This window comes from Schistocerca cancellata, chromosome 9 (genome assembly GCF_023864275.1).
Source record: "Schistocerca cancellata isolate TAMUIC-IGC-003103 chromosome 9, iqSchCanc2.1, whole genome shotgun sequence".
NCBI lineage: Eukaryota > Metazoa > Arthropoda > Insecta > Orthoptera > Acrididae > Schistocerca > Schistocerca cancellata.
Window position 1 is genome coordinate 409904881 of NC_064634.1, and position 21604 is coordinate 409926484.

Here is a 21604-nt window from a genome sequence, read left to right on the forward strand (position 1 = left end):
ACTGCTGCTGCTAGCCTCTACTTCTCACTATTGTTTGGATTCTATCATTGCTTAAACCTTGTATAAAACAGGCTCGAATTGAGCAGTTCTATTGCACCCTTTAACTTATCTCCGGCCGCGACTCTGCTTACTGCCTCCCCAAAATCTCTCTGCATCTTGTCAGTTCGGCTTGTCCATATTGCAATTGGCTCTCCCTGTCCCTGTCTTGCTTGAAAAATCTTGCACGTGTAATAGTCAATGGTATGCTTACTCGCATAGTTTTCTCCTAGAACACATTTCACTCCCTGCCACGTACCCATGCGTCCATGCACTTGCAGTCTCGATCTGGCCTCACCAGTGATTTTTGCTTTAACAAATTTCAGTAATGTTTCATGTTCCTCCGGCTTTACTAGCTCAAATGCCGCATCCACATTCTCAATAAATTCTCTGAGATCCCTTTTATTCCCTTCGAACACTTTCGACATGATACACAATGCGTCCTTAACTGACATCTTACTGCTATTGGAGGACGACGGAGCTTCGTTAATCTGGGGCATCTTACCAACTTAACTATGTTACGATTTAAGGTGCGTCATTTGGTCTGTTGATCCGCGCTGTCTTTGTGACCGTGCTGCTGTGACGCGTCATCCCTGCTCTGCTAGGCTGTGCCAACCCCGTCGCTCGCCTTGGCTGCCGCTGCTCGGTCTGGATCACTGGTCTTGAACACTGGCTGCTTAGGCACCCCTGTGCCTTGTCACTCTGCGTTGTGCTGCTGCTGTCCTGCTTTGCCCTGCACCCGCGAGGACTACGTTTCTGGACTCTGCAAAAGTGGGGCTACTAATGCTGAAAGTTGCGAGTCGCCACAACTTTCTGCCAGATGCCACAGCCGCTGTAGCAATATCTACTGACTCCTACTTCCTAATTGCCTACGTGCCTTTGTGGTACCCCACACCTAGCAAATAAAGTTTTATTTATGTCGTGTCCGAAGCGTGGGTTTTGCAAGGGATTGGGCGACATAGTTTGTGAAAGGGATTTAGCCCGTTGACCTTAGTGAAAGGGAGACTTTGATCTGGCTAAGATGATGAAATCCCTGGTGTGAAGGTACAAGGCTAGGAAGTGGGTGGAATTAAACTCTTGCGGACGTTACACAAGTTCTAGTTTATTCAGATAGAAATACCGATCACCCTAACTGCGTATTGATTGTACCTACAGAATGGCCAAGTCTATTACAGAGATGGTGACTAACTTCACCGTTCTGACGGCCTGATAGAAACTCTTCAGTACTTTCTGTCCACACTAGCACCCTACGTCAGAGTCCTGCGGCTATGACCTAAACGCTCATCAGTGACTATCTCAGGCTGCCTGCCCACAGCCCGCTCCTCAGCCCAAGTCGGCTGCTGCTATCCCCGCTGACTACTGAGAGAGAGAGAGAGAGAGAGAGAGAGAGAGAGAGAGAGAGAGAGAGAGAGCAGCATGCTCCCGAGTTTTTTTAGCTTTCCCCTTTCGACCCTGCCAGCACTTGGCATGACGTAGCGCTGAATGCAACTTGTCCTTATTTGGTATTGTTTAAGTATTAATTTCATTATTTTTCTTCAGAAGCTGGATGGAGGGATAGAGGTGCCTCTCTCTATATGGTCATGCACTGTGTCCTGAGCCCTTCATTGGCTCCTCATGATGTAGTGCTGTCCCCACCAAGGGTCCTCTTTCTTTCTCTCTCCGCTCCCAGACTTCTCTCTCTAACCAGAAGTGCTCTCTGTTGATAATTAGCTGCTTATCACAGGTCCCCTACACAGAGCTTCTTTTCTCTCTTTATAGCTTGGAGTCTGTTTACTTTCCTACCATGTGCAGCTGCTCAGCAGTTTAGACTTCCGGCTCAGCTATCCAGCCGCGTTGTGTTTCTTCATGATCCCTCTGCCACACCCTGCTTTACATTTTAACTTACTTAATGTTTACGTACTATTTCTGTCGTACTGCCTGAGAATGATTGTAATTAGACTTGGCTTTTGAGACCATGTTTCAACTGATCCATTAGACACTATGCAAACCACTGTAAGGAATGCCAATGATGGAAATTTGTGCTGTAATTACCACTGGGTTGTACAATACTGGTTCTGACTGCAGCAATGTTATTCCACTGGATTGGAACTGACCTCTTGGTGAGGTTCCCACAGTCAACAAGTGGTAATCAAAGGATAACAGTCCGCAGTGACTACCTCACCTGCTACACTGGCATCAAAGTTGTGATGACTGCCGAAGCTACAGAAATTGTAAGGTTCCTTGTAAAAGCCATCATTTTGAAGTGTGGAGCACCCTGTGTGATGATCTCTGATCATGGAAAACTTCTCTAGTCGAGACTCGTATCGAGTAATTTCACACTGTAACATCTCCCATGGGAGGTCAGCTACCTACTACCCACAGAACATCACCCATGGGAGGAGCTACCTACTACCAACAAATGAATGATCTCTCCAAATGCTTTAGTAAGGTGCTAGAAGATATGATCTCAGTGTACATTGAAATTGAGAAGAGACATTGTACCATTAGCATATGAACAGGGAAGAATGACGCTACAGGCCTCACACCGTTCCGTCTGTTCCATAGTCACAAAACTGAAATGACAATGGATATACTGTTCTCAACACCAGGAATGAAGAAGCACGAGACATGAATCACACAGAGTCAATGGATACCCAGGAGGAGGACCATAAGGGCTTTAACATCAGGTACTAGTCAAGAGGACAGCCTGGAATACTTGCTATGGGTTTTCACACCTGTATAGAAAGTGGGGGGATTGGAAAAATTTCTAAAACAATGAACTATACCATATCTTTGTCAGTTGTACATGTCACAAGTCGAGATTTAGGTCCCCTTGTCAAGAAGACAGAAGTACAGAGATGTCACTCACATCCTCCATATGAAGCCCTACTAAAGTCATGCAGTGTAGATCAACAATAAGGGCTGCTTGATCAAGGAAACTGAAGGATGTTCAGTGAATGCAAGCATCGACAGGAGGGGCTAAATTCAATGGTTGTTGTAGTGAAGAAGATGTAACAATGTGACCTCAGACACAAGAATTCTCCATCATTGCCATGCAGAGGACCACTGACAAGATCTAGGATTGTGTAGTTGGTTCCAATGAGAACTTCTGAAACAGTAGGTTGCTGTTACTCCAGGTGAGGGAACAATGCCATGAAGTGTGCTGCATGCAAAGTGAAGAAGTGATTAGCGTCACTGGCTTGCATGCCGTTGGTTGTTAGTTCAAACCCAATCACCAGTCAGTATCTGTTACTCAGTATACCCCATTTCTAGATGGTTCTCAATTTTTTTTGTATTTGTATTGTTTCCATTTCCTACAATGTCCGATGTTTGCACATACACTAGCACCCTATGAAGGAGTCAGTTCTGTTCTGTCTGTAAGTTGGTCTCTATAATAAATGTGCTTTCAGCACTAAGTACTGCACTTCACTGATGACCTGCTTTTGGATTTGGAGTGGGTTGTGGTTATAACGTGACAATATTACATATGTGCATAGAGAAAGAGTAGTGCTTGGGCTACCACGAATTTCAGTCAGGAACTACTGCATATTAATTTCCATGTGGAACTATGGCTTATATTATTTCCCAACAAGAACTATTTTTGTTTGGTTTCAGGACTAATAGACAATTTTAATCTATTACATAAGTTTATTTGTGTTCAAGAAATGTTTTTGGTCCTAAAGTCAGGATTACAACATTGGCAACAACGTGGTCCCATCTTTGATTCAGCAGGCACTACCAAGCACGAAAAATTTCTAGAACTTTGGCAGTAACAGCTAAACCAGCATCAGGAATGTTCAAGCACTTAAGTAGTCCACGACTTTGCAGTAACCACAGATTCTGCCAGTCATCCTGGCATTTCAGCCATTTAATGAAGCTCAAGAAGACTGGGAAGTACATAAAAAATGCCTCCAACTGTACTTCAAAGTAATTTATATCAAATATCAGGATCACCACTGGGCCTTTTTGCTGTCTACAAATCCACAATTACTTTACTTATTCCGAAAGTAGGCCCCATTGTCTGATCCATCTGTTACTATCCTCTGACAGTCTCTTTATCATCTAATTATTTTTCTAGCATAATACATGTTGTAGCACAATGATAGAATTCTTATATCGCAAGTCAGATGCTCCAAGTTACGTTTCTTGGATAGCAGTTTTGCAGGAGCTGTTTAGAAAATTCGTGTGTGTGTGTATGTTTTTGGCAAATCCTATTTATGCGAAAAGTTGATACATGCTATAGTGATTCACTCAGTCCTGGATAAAGAGATCCACAGACAAGCTTTAATACCCACAGACAAGCTTTAATACAGTCTGATCTCTCCATGGCTGAAAAGAGCTGTATGTGTATTCAATATATCACAAGTAGAGCAACAAATTTTTTTTAGTGGACTTTAATATTTCACATGTGCCCGCAGCTGTAGTGATATAGTACAGATGTTTCTTTGTAACAGGATTTTTTAAAAAAGACCGGGCCACTACCCAGCTCCCAGCACAATCCTGGATTAGTACCAGGCATTGTTTGTGGTGATCCACTTTGTTTTCAAGTGCAAGTGGTCATGACTGTTTTTTTCTTGAATCAGAGATGGGAATGTCCACCTTATGAATACAAGCATTATCAGCATTTGTACAGAAGTCACTTTGCAAAAGTATGCTGTACAGCAGGCAGCGGACATCATCCCCCACTGAGTCAGATGAACATTTCAGGCAGTGATAATGTGCTTGCACTGCACAAAATGTTACATGAAACAGTGCAAAAAATTTCTGTGACTATTCAATAACACCCACCTTTCTCAGCCATTACCGTATTTACTCGAATCTAAGCCGCACTCGAATCTAAGCCGCACCTGAAAAATGAGACTCGAAATAAAAGAAAAAAAAATTTCCCGAATCTAAGCCGCACCTGAAATTTGAGACTCGAAATTCAAGGGGAGAGAAAAGTTTTAGACCGCACCTCCAAATCGAAACAAAGTTTGTCCATTGTAATATGAGACACAATTTAGGTCGAATGAATGACGATACAGCTACAGTAGTTTGGTTCGAGTCTAAGCTTAGCAGTTAAGCTTTACCACGTAGCCATTGCTATGCGTCAGGCACTCCGTCCGTATTTATACTGGTGCCCTTCCTTTTTCACGTGCTTCGTCTGGTTTGAATCGATTGCTTATTTTGCTTTGATCTGATAATTGCCGTTTTCTTTGTTATAGGTGTTTGCGTCACTCTTAAGCTGAAAATGCATTACTGCACTGTGTCATGCATTGTTTGTCGCATTCTGATAGTGCGTGTTTACGGCCTGTCGCGGCTCGGCTTGCTTTTGTGCGCGCTACCGCCGCGTACAATTAAAAAAAAAAAAAAAAAGAGGAATCGTCTCATTAGCGAAACAATGGCAAGAGACCGCAATTTGTTGTTACTTACACTGCTGCTTTCTTTGATAATGATCAACAAGAATCAAATAATAGACTGCGTATGATAGAACATGTTCTGAACGAAAGTTAGGCGAAAATTTTTCTCCGTTTGAAAATCTTTGCGGTCGCTTCTTTATTACATCAAATTCTGCACAGAAATTAGTCATTTTAGATTTAAAAATCTAGTCACTTGCCGTGCTTCATTTCTGACTGTATCACTATTAGGCATAAGAATAATACGAATATAAACATGACACGATACGTATATTCTTCCGCGTTTGCTGTTGTCTCACTCTAGTTTCGTAGTTTATTAGGCAGACAGGATTTAAATGAGATAGCAGCAAACACGAAAGAATACATGGCAAAATGTTTATATTCGTATAATTCTTATGGTGAAGAGAATACTGTATATGATTCAAATTTCATCAGGTTCCTATTAGCAACCATCTCTTCTCACAGATAGGAAAAAATTCGGAACGTAGAGTTGGCCATATTGACAAACATCCCAAACAGTCTTGCCAGTCAGATTTTCGTAGTACACTGAAATTGTGCTACATTCGAAGATGAACAATACGGAATTTGTATTTACTTCGTTGGATAATGTATGAAAATGCAGTGGTCGAAACTCGCGGCGGAGAAAAAAAAACTCTTCTTCCACTTTTTTTTTTAAATTTATTTACTGACGCTGAGATTTTGGCGCCAGTATTTATCCTTGTGCCTACAAAACATGCCTTCGTAGCGCTACATATATTCGGCGACAGAAGTTAGTTGTGGCGGCATGTACCGACATTTTTCATAACTTCTGCTTGCTTTGCACTCGATTCTAAGCCGCAGGCGGTTTTTTGGATTACGAAAACCGGAAAAAAAGTGCGGCTTAGATTCGAGTAAATACGGTAACTAATTTACACACTTTAGTATGGGCACACCCTCACTCAGCAAAATCCAAAGTTGTGGGCACACTGTCACCGTAAGCTACCAATTTTCAGATCATGTGCAACTGACAGTCCCTTCTAATCAGATGTCTCAAAATGTCATCTTTAGTTGGAGCTGAGCCCTCAGTTGGAAATATGTTTGGTCTTGATGCATATTCATTTTTCCCTACATCATCAAATGCACTCCAGTGCACTGTGCAGCTATTGATATGCTTTGTACGCAATCTGCACCATTGTTTGAAGCAGGTTTGGGGAAGGCAGTCACCTTTCACTCTCATTGCCTTGGAGTCAAGAACAGGTCTGAGATTTTGCAAAGTTTGCCTGATATGGCCATTAAAGAGGAGGCTGATGAATTTCTTCTACACAATCAGTAGAAAAACTTATTTAAATTGATCTAGTGGAGGTAAATTTATAGTTGTCTCTTGACAAAGGCTCTAGCAAAATTTTTGAATTGAACACACTGCACCATGGTATCAATATTACAGGTTGCCTTTTGGTGTGCCTAGTGTATTCACCATGTTCCAAACATTCCTTGAACAGACTAAAGTAAGAATTCTGTATCAAGTGAGTTATCTCACTGATACATTCGTCATTTGTTGTATAACAGAACATTAGGCCAATCACATCTCGTTTCTGCAGTTTGCACACAAATACCTTATGTGTAACTTTTCAAATGCACTTTATATCAGACATATGCTACTTATCTGGCAATGCTGTCAGTGAAGAGGGTCTTCAGACCAGAACATGACCTCCAAGTGTTTATTGGCAAAGTGAACTAATATGCACAAATTATTCTCAAAGCAGTCTCCGAAGACCACCTATTAGATCATCTCTGTGAAAACAATCCTTTTTTAATGATCAGAACACTGCCCTCTAGCTTTCTAGAAGTTACATCCTGTCTGGTGACTTACCAGATCTACTTGCTGTTAGTACCGGCAGCAGCTGCATCCCCACATGGCATTTGAGATGTACTCTCTCATAAGCTGAAGCTGGTATGGAGAGGTCAATTGTGTTCCAAGACGTTACTCCAGCTCAAGAACATTACTCACAGATTGAAAATGAAGTACTGACCATATTTTGTGACCACAAATTTCTTTTTAAACAGTTCAAATTTGATTTTATCCCAAAACTTAAAATGTTCATCTCTTTTTGGACCTAAGGCAGAGCACTTAGCACATTGGCTTCATCAATGAGCTATCTGACAAATTTCCAATACTCCACTTTCTCGCCTCCCACAGGATCCAGACCCTGAATTTGACCACGAGGGCACAGTTTTTTTTTCCCCCCAGTTAGGCAGCCAACTTGAGCAATTGATTCACAGATTCCCTATAAATTACCGGGACACCGCTATGACATCTAGGTGCAACCAGCTTATTTAACAGGTCCATAAACCCTCCCAGCAATGTCAGGTGCTCCAACTCCTGCATTAAAACTACTGGGGGATTTCAAGGCACACCAGCCATTCTCTCAATGACACAGCTTTGGAATTGACTGCACGGGCACTTTCTCAGGATCCATGTAGTTAACTGTTGTGGACTACTACTCCAACTTGCCATATATTGGCTGCCTATAGCAGACAATAGCAGCCACAGCAGGAGCCCTGCACATTTGTGGCAGACAACGGTACCCAACTCACAACAACCAAAGCCAAAAGATTTTGAACCAGCAATGGAACATATCATTTTACCACACTTCCTTTCTAATCAGCCTCAAACGGGCTAAGAGAACGGTCTGTTTGCACTTTCAAAGTGTGAATATTAAAAGCCTTAGGGTCTGCTAAATCATGTTCAGCACCAAAGACCTTCCCAGCTTCTTACAGGTCCACCCCCCATCAGTGGTTGAAGCCAGGTGGCACTCCTTCATGTGTGCCCTCACAGGGCACCTCTGGATCTCAAGCTTCCGTCCCTGGTACATGAAGCAGACACAGCCACAACTGCACCAGAACATGAGCCTACACTCATTTGGACCACATCTGAGACGGATCCAGAGGTCTGTGCCAGAACAGCCCTGGTGCCACATGGTGGTGTTTATAAAATGTGGGATGCCGCTCTGACACAACAATCAACTCCAGTAGCAGCAACTTGGTTAATGGCCTTCCTTGTTGGCCTGTCCACCACCACAACTACATCGTATATATCTCAACTTATAGTCACAGAGCTGAGGGGCATGTCCATGGACAATGACCTGGCTTCACAGATAAATCACCAGGATCACCATGTCCCCCAGGGTCACTTCCACTAAACAGAAGTCTCTACACAAGACACTCTGAATCTAGAATCATCATTGCCAACAAACTAGATGGTTCCCTGGAGCCTTCCATCATGTCATCCCTCAGCCACCACTCATGCCACCCTCCCCTGCAACAGCCCTACATCTCAGTTCAAGGGGGGCAGAGATTTGGTAATCCCAATCAAATGGACAGCACAATTTATCTATGTTTAACATCATCCACATTGCCGATGTCACCTGCTGCAGGAACATCACCGATATTGCAGGTCAGTCATGTGAATGTCCATAACAAGGAAATATAAGGTCAACATTGTTTGTCCCTTTTTGGAGTTAAGGCAGAGCTTATAGCCTTCATCAATGGGCTATCTGACAAATTTCCAATACCACATTCACTATCACACTTCTGCTCATCATTCTAATGGCAAATTCACTTTTCACCTTCCAGCAGTACCAGACCCTGACAAGCAAGTGTAATAACTCTTCTCTGCAGCAAAAACTTTCCTGTCAGAAGTTCTTTCTGTAGACAAGAGTTATCACACCTTGCTCACAGAAGCTATGTAAATACATAAACATGACAATATGTTCAATAAGAAAGAAGAAAGACTCCAGGTGAATGCATAATGGATTCCCACACTGCAGTGAACAACCGTTGCAGTCAGCAATGGGAGACATGCACCGGAAATGACCACAGAAAAGCCCTTGGACATTGGTGTGGTAATCTGTGACAGTGAGCTTGACTCCAGTCCACCATCATCAATGGAGGGAGAGACTTTTACAATGCCAGGCACTTGTACTGGCAACATATCAGAGAAATTATCAGACAGATATCAGCAAAGTATTTGAGACAGGCAGTTTGTCAAATATAAGGTTGCCCAGTGGCAGACACATTGTCATTTGCTATTACCTGACTTCATCTCTACAAGTGAACTAGGTCTGCAGCAGCTGTTCGCGTGTACCTACTTGACTCGTGCTGCACAGTGTTTCAACTGATGACAATGTGATTTCCACCACTGTCCGGTATTTGACCAAATACTTCTTGGTTTTGGTAAGAGATAACTGTCTGCTGTGCCACATATGGTCTCACCCTTACAGAGCCATGCTGCTGTCTGTGATATCACTGATGCTCAGTCCTGCAACAAGGCAATGTTGTGTGATTATGCCAAGCAAGTTTTAATCTCACAATGACTGGCACATCTGGAATTCCTCTAAAATGCAAGCTGTTGTTATTGATGGTGTTTTCTGACACTGAATTTAATCACCCAATTCATTATGCTATGTCAGAGACCATTTCCTTGTACAACCACATAAGTGTCTTGAAATTCGATTCCGTATCACTTTCATAAAGTGTCTTCTGCTGTGGCCATTTTCTGAAGTGCATGTCATAGAGTATATCCTATTTTCAAATGTAACCAGAGCCACAATGACAAGGTATGTTATACAAGGTAGAAAAAATAAAACTAATCCACAATAAGGTTGATGAGAGACTGACCCTTGTTAATAAACATCACAGTTTATTTGCTACAGAGCCCTTTTCATGAGATTTTGCCTAAACTCTTACACAAACAGTTCTGCATGAATTTTGAACAAATTATACTTAATACTTTAAAATGAGCATGTGCTGTTTCATTGTGTTTTGCATATAACTGGTCAATAAACATGTCATCTCCACTCACAAACTCAAATGAAAGAACACAGCAAAGTACTCTTGAAAGAGCATGTGGGAAATACGCAAGAGAGCACGTGGGAAATACGCAAGCAGATACATGACTGGACTGACTGATGCACCAAAATTACTTTTCTGTGTGGGTAGTTCTGTTCATTAATGAGTGTCATCTCTGCATCAGTCTTATAAATATTTATTTTTTTGCCCACCCAGAATATGTTGTGAGTTTTGAGTCATATCACCTTTCATAGAAAAGCTAGATAATATTTCCCATCACTGAGCTAAAAAACGCAACATTCTTGGACTTGGAGGGAGATATATTCCGCTTGCACACCTTATGTGAATAGTCTAATAACCTGGTAGTAAATGTAGAATGTTTCAAGAACTTGTATGTGGCTTACATTTTGTGAATGAGTCTCAGCATCTGAGAAAGCTTTTATTTAGTTCATTAAAGCCTCCAAAAATCTTATGCTTCTTTGCTGAATTTCACTGACCAAACACTTGCAGATAAGTCAGTATGGATCTGTTTCTTGTACACAATATGGCTGAGAACTGTACTGATCTTTCAGTGGAGGATGACAACAAGGAGGTGAACTTTACATAGCTATGTTTGCTGTTCCAAAATCCCAATTGCTTTTTTAGATTCATGCAGCCATGTAACAAACGTAATGGTGAATTACAATTATGCTTTGCTGGAGCTATGCTCAAGGCAATATCTTCAAAGTTCTCCATAAAAGGGTAAGCTGTGTTTGTGGAACTAACTAGTTTCGTCCATAACAAACCTTTCTTTAAACTAATGCACCTGTCATTGAATATCCTAGTGACATGAATGTGCTAGGTAAACGCGTGGAATAGGCCTTTCCCTTGGAACTTTCACATGGTTATGACGTGGAGAGCAGTTGGAAGTAGCTGTGGCATTTGGAAGGATTAGCTTAGTTCATTTGTTTGGTGAGCAGCAGATACTACTTAAGTACCGGTGTTACTCTCCATGTGTGGCCCACAAACAAGGTAACCACGCATACTTCCATAGTCTATCTTCAAATGGTTCAAATGGCTCTGAGCACTATGGGACTTAACAACTGAGGTCATCAGTCTCCTAGAACTTAGAACTACTTAAACCTAACTAACCTAAGGACATCACACACATCCATGCCCAAGGCAGGATTCGAACCTGCGACTGTAGCGGTCGCACGGTTCCAGACTGAAGCACCTAGAACCACTTGGCCACCCCGGCCGGCGTCTACCTTCAAACCAACACTTTTAATAAGACATTTAAAAGCATCTCCATACAGCACCACTCTGGATATAACGGATAAATTACATCAGCTCTTGGGAGTTCACTACCTTCCACAAAGCCATGAAATGGGGAATTTGTTTACTACCTATCTCAAAGCAGTATTCTGCTATTTAACCAACCTACAGGAAAGTCAGTGACTCATCTGTATTGAAAAAGACATAAATTTTACATTTAAACAGATATTTAATGTAATCTACATACATTGTAACTATTCAGGATTATTAAAAACTTTGGCATACAACAGTCTTTGATGTAGTATATAGGTAACAACTGAAAACTATCTGCTAATGCAGTTAAAACCAAAATGTGATGAACAGAAATAATTGAACTATCAGTTGATTAAGGCTACCATTTTACACGGCACACTTTGAAGGTGAAGAGATTTACAACCACAAAGTATTTCACTAGTTAAATTTATATATAGAAAAAGGTTCCAGTGGTCAAATGAAAGTGTCAATCAATCAGTTCTGAAAGAATAGATGGAAAATACAAATCTATATACAATAGCATATAACTTATGTGAACATGGCTAACTAATTTTTGTGTTTGCCAGAGAACAAGAACTAAAACATAAGCAACTGACATTTTAGCAAAGAATTTAGAAAAGCCTTCTACATTATTCTACATCAAACATGCAACATGGATTGAAGAGAAAAACGTAATTCCTAATTTATCTTGTAAATAGAACTCTAGAAAATAGTTACCACAATGAAGCATAGTTCTTTTCACTGTCATAAAGTTGAACTTGATCAATCAAAATATATAAATTCTTATTATAATGGTGTATAGAGGGACAAACAAAACATTGAAAAATATTTTACAGTTCCATACATGAAACTGCTTTAAAATTATACATGAACTAATCAACTACCAAAGTTCTCAGAATATGACAGAAATATAAATCATAATAATGTGTACAAATGAAAACATTAATAATAATTATAGCTGCCAATAGTCACACAGTTGACAAATTCAGCAAGAAATAAAAGCAGACTTTTTCTCAAAAATTATCTCAGTAACACATCCTATGTTGGGCAGCTGCACTGATGTTTTCATGGTACTCCATCTTGCAACTGCCATGACAGCACACATTCTCCACAGTCGAGTATCGACATCGTTTTGATCTACACAACGCTCCCGCTGGCACGTGAATCACTGCTGAATTGCAGCAAGCTTTACTGAAACAATATACAAAGTTGATCTAATATTACATGCGGTGTTGTGAGTCTCTAATAGCACGTTTATCTTATGAAAATAATGGCATGTACCAAATGTTTCACAGTCATCAGAAAAATGCACAAAAATCTTGCTCTCAGAGATCAGTGACTCAGCACAATCACTGATGCATGATCATCAACAGCCAGGAAATGATATGTGCTAAATTAAAATTGTCCACAACTTGAAATTTCAAAGATGAAAACAGGAATTATGACACTACTTCACAGATAAATCTTGCATAATGGATATCTTCCCCGACATGCTAGAAATTGACACTTAAAGGAGGCACAATATTGAGGCTTTTGGACTGTGATGTATAAAACAATGGAATGTAGCTGTCAGAAAAATAGATATATTGAATGCCTGTCACAACATGTGCCTCTGAATTAAGCAATTACTTACAAGTAACAATGTTTGTACACAAAACCAGCATTAATCATGTCTGTGAAGAATGCATGGAGATATACACTTCACCAAAAAAAATGGGAAGGCAATGGTAGGTGGGAGAGAATGTAAGGGGACAGAACAGGAATGTGGCACTTGTGAGATTGCTCTGGTGCAGCCATGACCACCCAAATGAATGAACACCACCATAAAACTGTGGCCAGGAGCAAAGTAGATAGCCCATGGCACAATAACATTGTGCGCACAAGACACTCAACTGCAAATGGGGCTTTCCTACTGACTCATATTACTTGGATTCTCCATCCTCTCATCTTCCAAAACAAGTTTCTATGAATGCATAGATGCAATTGTCCTCACAAATGGTTTGCTTAGGCCTAACTTAATTTGAAGAGGTGGTAACTGGTTTTCTTTTCTGGGTCCACGAGGTAACTGTGCAAAACATTCCTCTCTCCAGCCTCCAAAGCTTTTCTTATGTGTTAGTATATTCTTGACCTATCTTGATCCTTTCAGTACCATCCCATTTGCCTAAGAAACAGGGGTATTTAGTAAAGCTACTTTGCTGGCCACTAAAAAAGGCTGAGCAAGAAAGGGGACAATGTAGTTTCACCACTAAACAAATGCAAAGTATAGGTTTGGTACCAACAGATGACTGGGTTCTGTACCATGTACTTTCAAACACTTCCTGCAATTTGTATAATCATCTTATAACTTGAGTTTTTTAAATTATTATCTGTGTGTAGATTATTCCATCATCTTTTGGGCATGCATCTGCATGGTTGAGAAAAACCTAGATATTGTTAAAATAAATCAACCCAGTAAGTTAAGCTGGGTTGTTTCACATTTTTTCTATATTGACAAAAACTTTCTGGTACAAGTGTTGTGGGTAACTTATTTCATAACACACCAAGGTTTGTGATGCACAGTTACTGCCACACAGTAGATTTCCCCAAGTTTCAGTGTATATCAATGCAAATAAACATACATTTTAAAGAATTTTTGGAAGTTACTACCGTTCTGTGATAATATAATTCATAGTAAATCAGCATTTGTGATTTAGCAATTTAATAACTCAACAGATTAAAGCACAATCAGTTGGCTTAATTTAAAATTATTTGTTCACTGTCTTATACTACATTGCGCCACCCAAAACGCAATCCCACATTGTACTCTGTTCTCGAATACAGCATGAGTTGGTTGACATTCATATGCAGCTGGAAACTGCCCTGACCACAGTCAAATGGCTGGCAGTTGCTGAGAATCAGTGTGTTGGAAGAGCTTCTGAGAGTCATGTACCTGTGATACCTTACCAAAGGTACATCATGTGCTATCCTCTCCTGTGGATCCTGTCTCCTTTGCAGAACGTACAGGAACTGTCATTACTCGTCCAATTGACTACGAGTAGTGTGTCAATGGTAGATTTAGGCGTCCTGTACAGGGTGGATGGGGACCACGGAGGACTCGGGGTGCTGTACCGATCCCCCTAACCAACAAATTTGAGGTGCCGTCTCTCACTGAAACTAAAGCTGAGCCTATGGGACTCAGTTCACCTGTTTTGGGGAAACTTGTTTTGTTCAGCATCAGGAGGCGGCACACACAAAAGGGCAGATATCTGTTAATCATTGGCAGTTCAAATATACAACGAATGACTATACCCCTAACTAACAGGAAATGACAGCAAGGGACAGGAAAGGACACCATGTGCACTCACTGTGTATGCCATGGATCTCACTCAGCACGTTGAAGAGACTACTGCAGCAGCTACTGAGGCAACAGTGCAACTAACTGCAGATTGCGGCACATGTTGGAACAGATGGTGCTTGTCATCTGGGCTCCAAGGTCTTTCTTGGGTCATTCAAACAACTGACAGAAGGTTGAGAACACTAGCCTTTGGCATGGAGTTTCAATGAAGTTCACAATTTGCAGCATTGTTCCCAGAACTGATTGTGGCTCTTTGGTGTTGATTCGAGTGCAAGGAGAGAACCAGAGACTTTGAAAGTTCTGTGAGAAGCTAGACTGCAACTTCCTAGATGTGCGCCATAGATTTGAGAACTGTATGGTCCGCCTAAATGGGTCAGGTGTGCACTGCACATCAGAATCTGGGACTCAGGTAGCTGACTGTGTGTGGGGTGCACACAAGGGCTTTTTAGATTATGTGACTTTCCATCCTGGTCAGATAACAACAGCTGTAGGGACCCAGAAATATAAGTGCAAGAGCCTAAAGCATGCACCGCACAGGTGAGAGTGTTAAAATTCTAGTAGTTACGTACTGAAGCATTCACAACAAAATGCTTAGGTTTGACATGCTCTTGAAAAGCAGTGAAACTCACATAATAATAGCTACAGAAAACTCACCGAAACCTGAAACTGATAGCAGTGAGATTTTTGGGGAAAGTTTACATGTATATCAAAAAGCTAAGTGGAAGGGAAATGGAGGTGGTGTATTTGTTACAGTAGATAAGAAACTAAAATCCAACAGAAATTGAAGCTGCATGCAAGATTGTTTGGGCAACCTTCAGTAGCAGGGGTGAGCATAAAATGGTAACTGGATCCTTTTATTGTCCACCAGACTCACCTCCTGATGTACCCGAAATCTTTACAGAAAACCTCAGTTGGCTTGTATATAATTCCCCAATCATACTGTAACCGTCGGTGGAGACTTTAATCATCCAACAATCAACTAGGAAAATTGCAATTTTGTTAGTGGTGGGTGTGGTAAAATATCTTGCGAAACATTACTAAATGCCTTCTCTGAAAACCACCTAGAACAAGTCGTTCAGAACCCCACTCGTGATCGAAATACAAGGTGTCTCATGAACGAGGCCTTGGAGTGGTCTGCTTGTCATGAGTGTGTTTGTCAGCTGTTGCCGCTGTGTCTACTGGTTGTAGCTATGCATAGTTCTCAGACACCAATACCGTGCGTGTGCCCCCTACACTGTGCGACTGAGTGTACTGGTGCTTCCTTTGGAGTTTTCTTTTTGACAAGTTTATGCGTTTCAAATATTGTTGCTGAACATCATTACTGCAACTGCACCGAGTCAAGGACTTTCCCTGCCCGTATGTTGCTGGGCCCGGTCCTCTGACAGAAATACCATGCGGGTCTTCACTGTGTGACGGAGTGTTCGAGTGTTTTGCTTTGAATTTCCTGTCGAGTTTCCATTTGGTATGTTATACATGAAGGATCTATGAATGTTTCTTGGATTGAACTATGTAAAACCAGAACCGTATGTGGAATGACTGCTTGAATTCATACAAAAATTTCCCTGTGTGAGTGCTCCCAATGATTCAATAATGCGCAGAGCTGCGCACAAACTGAAATTGAAACCATACAAAATAATGGAAGGGCATCAACTGAGGAACTCAGATACTGTTGCTTGATATTGTTATTGCAGCTGGCTGTTACAACCTGTGCACGATACGGAAGTTGATCCTGAGATGCTATTTTCCTCATGAAGCATGGCTTCTATTCTCAGAATAATCGATGTTGGAGCTCTATGAATCCTCCTGAATTATATCAGCAACCTCTGCATGATGCGAAAACAGGAGTATGGTGTGCAGTTAGTGCAAGATGAATTACTGGACCAATCTTTTTCCACAAAACAATATGTTCTGACAGGTATGTAAACAATATACTGCATCCTTTTTTTCGAGAACACCTAATGAAGGGATATATGGTTACCTCATGCAGGACAATGCAACACCACAAGTCACCAATGTCTCAAAGACTGCAGTACGAAGTGTTTTTGATAATAGGATAGTTGACTGGCCTCTTCGTTCTCTGGATCTAAATCTGTGTGATTTTTATCTTCGAGGAATGTTAAAAGACAAGAACAACTAATCACCAAACACTCAACAAGTTGGAAGACATGGTTTGGCTAGTCATTTCCCAGATTTCGGTAGGTGAAATTAATAGTGTGTTTGCTAATGTGTTCAGGAGATATCAGGCTGCTCTTACCACAGAGGGACATCATTTTGAGCACCTGTCTTAAATAAAGGTAAGCTTAATGTTAATCAGATGGTGACATTGTTTTTGCTTAACTCAGGGGAAGTGTGAGCACAGCTGGCAGATTAGTGTCCAAGAGCTGGGCAAGGCAGTGGCTGGCAGATGAGTTGGTGGTAGTCGGTGGCCATGCCGTGTGACCCGCGAACCCCTACTGGGCATCTTTCACGAGACGCCTTGTATATTAGATCTAATGGCAACAAACAGGCCTGACCTGTTTGAGGATGCCCACGTCAAAACAGGTATCAATGACCAAGGCGCAGTTGTAGTAACGAAGATTACCAAAGTAAAAATGAAACTAAAACAAGTAGAAAACAAACAATGTTAAATCCAGGATGGAATGTAACAATATTAGAGGTTTGGTGGTTTCAGTTGTCTGAGACTGCTGACGTGTGTGCAAGTTGCATCTGTGTGAGTGTGTGTGGGCCTGTGTGTATGTGTGTCTATTGTTGACAAATGCCTTAATGGCAGAAAGCTATAATTGTGTGAATCTTCTTCTTGTGCCTATCATGGCTCAGCAACTCCACTAAAACAAATGTCTGCTTGTGTCTGTGTATGTGCGGTTGGATATGGGTGTGTGTGCGAGTGTGTACCTGTCCTTTTTTCCCCCCTAAGGTAAGTCTTTCCGCTCCCGGGATTGGAATGACTCCTTACCCCCTCCCTTAAAACCCACATCCTTTCGTCTTTCCCTCTCCTTCCCTCTTTCCTGATGAAGCAACCATTGGTTGCGAAAGCTTGAATTTTGTGTGTATGTTTGTGTTTGTTTGTGTGTCTATCGACCTGCCAGCACTTTCGTTTGGTAAGTCACATCATCTTTGTTTTTAGATATATTTTTCCCACATGGAATGTTTCCCTCTATTATATCCAAAACAAGTATAAAGGTTCAGTGAAGTAGACAAAAAGACAGAAAGTCGTATCTGAATGAGGAATTTGAAACTTTCAGCGTATGGCAGGAGCATGTGGAGGAACTACGGCTCAAGTTTAAAAGAATAATTGAACACACACTAGACAGATATGTACACAGCAGAAAACTTCATATTGGGAAGGGCCTCATGGTAGACAGTCACTGCACAGAAACTACTACTTAAACAGAAGTTACTGCATAATAGGTATAAAACAAAGCATATGACTACAGACAGAAAGATGCTCAATGAAAGGCTTTTGACTGTCAAGAGAGCAATGCATGATGCCCTCAATGACTACTGTAGCAGAATATTCTCCAATGATATTTGACAAAACCCAAATTCTGGTAGTAGCACCAAAGTTAGTGTCCAGTCACTTGCAACTGAGACAGGAAATGAAACTGAGGGTAGCAAAGCAAAAGCTGAATGCTTACATCTGTTCTGAAATGTTCCTTTACCAAGGGAAACCCAAAGAGAATTGCCCAATTTAACCCCCATATCACTGAAAAGATGAATGAAAGGAGAGTTGTTTGTTTCTTTGTTTTGTTTTAGGGCACAAAAACAACTAGGGTCATATGCGCCCATGTCAAAACTATAGAACACAAAGACAGAGAGAGGAGTCAAAAACAACTACACATTAATCTCAATTGACGGAAGAGAAGACAGCTAAAAACAGCGACATGGAGAAAGGCCTATAAAATCATATAGAAATGGATGTGCTGAGTCATTTGTTAAACCCACCGATAACTCAGACGGCAAAAAAAAAAAAAAAAAAAGGTATTTCATCAGGAAATGGCGGACTTTCAAGGGTTGGGTGCAATGGGCAAAAAGTGGCGGGGTTGCACCACTTAAGAAATTGCGATGGCTAAAAAGTCGGTGCCTGATAAGCAGCCTAGCTAAAATGATCTCCTCACGGCAAGAGTCCAAGAGGAGATCGTACAAGCCGCTGGGAGAGGCTTAATAACCTGGAGCTTGTTCCCATGAAGGGAGGACCATTGGTGATGCCAAAGTGACACCACCTGCTGACAAACAGCATCACAGAGATCATCGAAGGTAATATAAGAACTAGCAGGCTGAGGTACGAGGACTGCAGCGTTGGCAGCAGCGTCAGTGGCCTCATTTCCTGCCAGACCGACATGACTAGGAACCTGCATAAACATCACAGTGGCTCCATCAAGACTGAGCAAGTGACAGCTTTCTTGGACCCTTTGCACCGCACGGCATGCAGATCTGCTGAGGAGATAATCACAGCAGTAGGACAGCAGTAGTTCAGCAGCTTCTGTATGCAGACTCTCAACCGGGCTAGTGTAAAAGGCGCCAGTGGCCAAATGGATGTCACAATGGTGGACAGCACTGAGATGGCGTAAAAGGGACGGATGTACAGATGCATAAACAAAACAGCCATAGTCTAATTTTGAACGGACAAGGGACCAGTACAAATGGAGGAGGGGGGGTTTGATCTGCTCCCCATGAAGTACCACTGAGGACATGTAGGACACTGAAGGACAGCATACAGCGGGCTGCCAAGTAAGAAATGTGGGAGGACCAAGAAAGTTTCCTATCGAGCCTGGTCCCAGGAATTTTGTAGTTTCAACGAATGGAAGAGTAACAGGCCCAAGATGTGCTGAACTAAAAATTAAATGTCTTTCTCCATATTGCTATGATGGATAAAATGTAAAATGCAGTCGACACCCTGCGTGTTGTTTTTGTTAAATCCGTGGAAAAGTGAAATCAGTTGGAAATCAGTGGAAAAGCGAAAACCACTGTCGATGCTTCATGAGTGAAGACTATCGAGACATAAATGATGCAAGTCTGTGGAGAACTGCATGAGATGGCAAAATCGTCAAGGAAAAAGGAACCGGAGATGCCCAGTGGGAGACAGGCCATTATAAGATTAATGGCAATAGCAAAGAGGACGACACTCAGCACAGGACCCTGAGGCACACAGTTTTCCTGGATACAGGTGTTCAACAAGGCAAAGCCTCTCTGTACCTTGAGAACTCGGTCTTCTAAACATTCCTGAATGAAATGGGATATGCAGCCACTGAAGCCCCACATGTAGAGAGTACGGAGGATACCAGTCCTTCAGCAGGTGTTGTACACTTTCCTAAATCAAAAAACACGGACAGTCTGTGATTTCGGAAGAAAACCGTTCGTGGCGTCGGTGGTCAAAGTGACGAGATGGTGAACTGCAGAGCTGCGCACTCGAAATCCACACCGTGCAGTGGCTAGTAAATTACGAGACTAAAGCCACCATACTAGCTGGGCATGAATCATATGTTCCATCACCTTGTAAACACAGTTGATGAGAGAAATATGGAGGTAGCTAGAACAAAGATGTTTGTCCTTACCGGGCTTAGGTAAGGGTATGACAGTGGCTTCACACCAACGTCTGGGAAACGTGACCTCTAACCAGATGTGGTTGTATATGTATGAAGCAGAAAATGCTTGCCCACGAGAGAATGGTGCTGCAACATCTAAATGTGAACAATGTCTGGCCCTGAGGTGGAGGATCAAGATGAAGTGAGAGCATGATCTAGCTCCCTCATAGTAGAGGCAAAATTGTAGCAATCATGGTTCTGTGAAGAGATGGGCATTGCTCGAGGGAAAGGTGACAGTGGGAGTAGCTCAAAATCTCCGCAAAATGGGGGCCCGAGGTGTTGGAGATAGCAGTAGGATCCTCAATGACATCGTCTGCTGCTGTCAGGCGAGAAATTGGGGAATTGATCTTGGTCCCAGAGAGTTGTCAGAGGTTGGCCCACACAAAGGGAGTGGAACTGTTAAAAGAACTAGTGAATGAAATCCAGCTAGCTTTTTTGCTATCCCAAATATCGCGACACACTGTTCATGTAGCTGTTTATAATGAATGTAGTTTGCCATCGTAGGATAACAGTTAAAAACACAGGACAGCACGTCTCTGTGAGCGAATTGCGTTTCGGCACGCCTCAGGCCACTTAGGGACCGAGACATGGTTGGTTGGTTGGTTTGGGGGATTAAAGGGACCAGACTGCTACGGTCATCGGTCCCTTGTTCCAAAACTTAAAAACCCCACACAGAATAAAAACGACAATGGAAAAGACGACACAGGACAAGAAAGACGTAGACAGAGACCAGACAAAAGGAATTAAAAGCACACAGAGTGTGACAGTGGTTGGCCGACCATAGAGACAAAAAAGGAAAAGCCAACCACCGAGAACCACACTAAAAACTCAGACTAAAATCGCAGGCCAAAGGCCAGAATCAATATAATAAGGACAAACACTTAGATTGAGTGATAAAAGCCCCCTGCCCGAATGAAACGCAAAACTAAGCCTGCCATAGCAGTGTCATCTTTTAAAAGGGCAGGGAGCGTATCAAGCAGCGCAAATGTCTGCCTGAGCACAGTTAAAAGGGGACAGGCCAACAAAATGTGGACCACCGTCAAAGCCGACCCGCAGCCACATAGAGGTGGGTCCTCATGGCGCAGTAAATGGCTGTGGGTCAAGCGGGTGTGGCCAATGGGGAGCCAACAAAGGACTACTGAGACCCTTCAAGTGGCTCGCAT

General features: G+C 42.0%; 1 protein-coding gene across 1 annotated transcript in view; it reads right to left on the minus strand.

Annotated features, from left to right (window-relative positions):
• Positions 1–11722: 11722 nt before the first annotated feature.
• Positions 11723–21604, minus strand: part of LOC126100489 (uncharacterized) — a 38212-nt gene continuing 28330 nt past the window's right edge. The window contains exon 3 of the mRNA XM_049911097.1: positions 11723–12716. Within this exon, the coding sequence (XP_049767054.1) occupies positions 12551–12716 (166 nt within the window). The 3' untranslated portion in view covers positions 11723–12550. The remainder of the gene's footprint in view (positions 12717–21604) is intronic.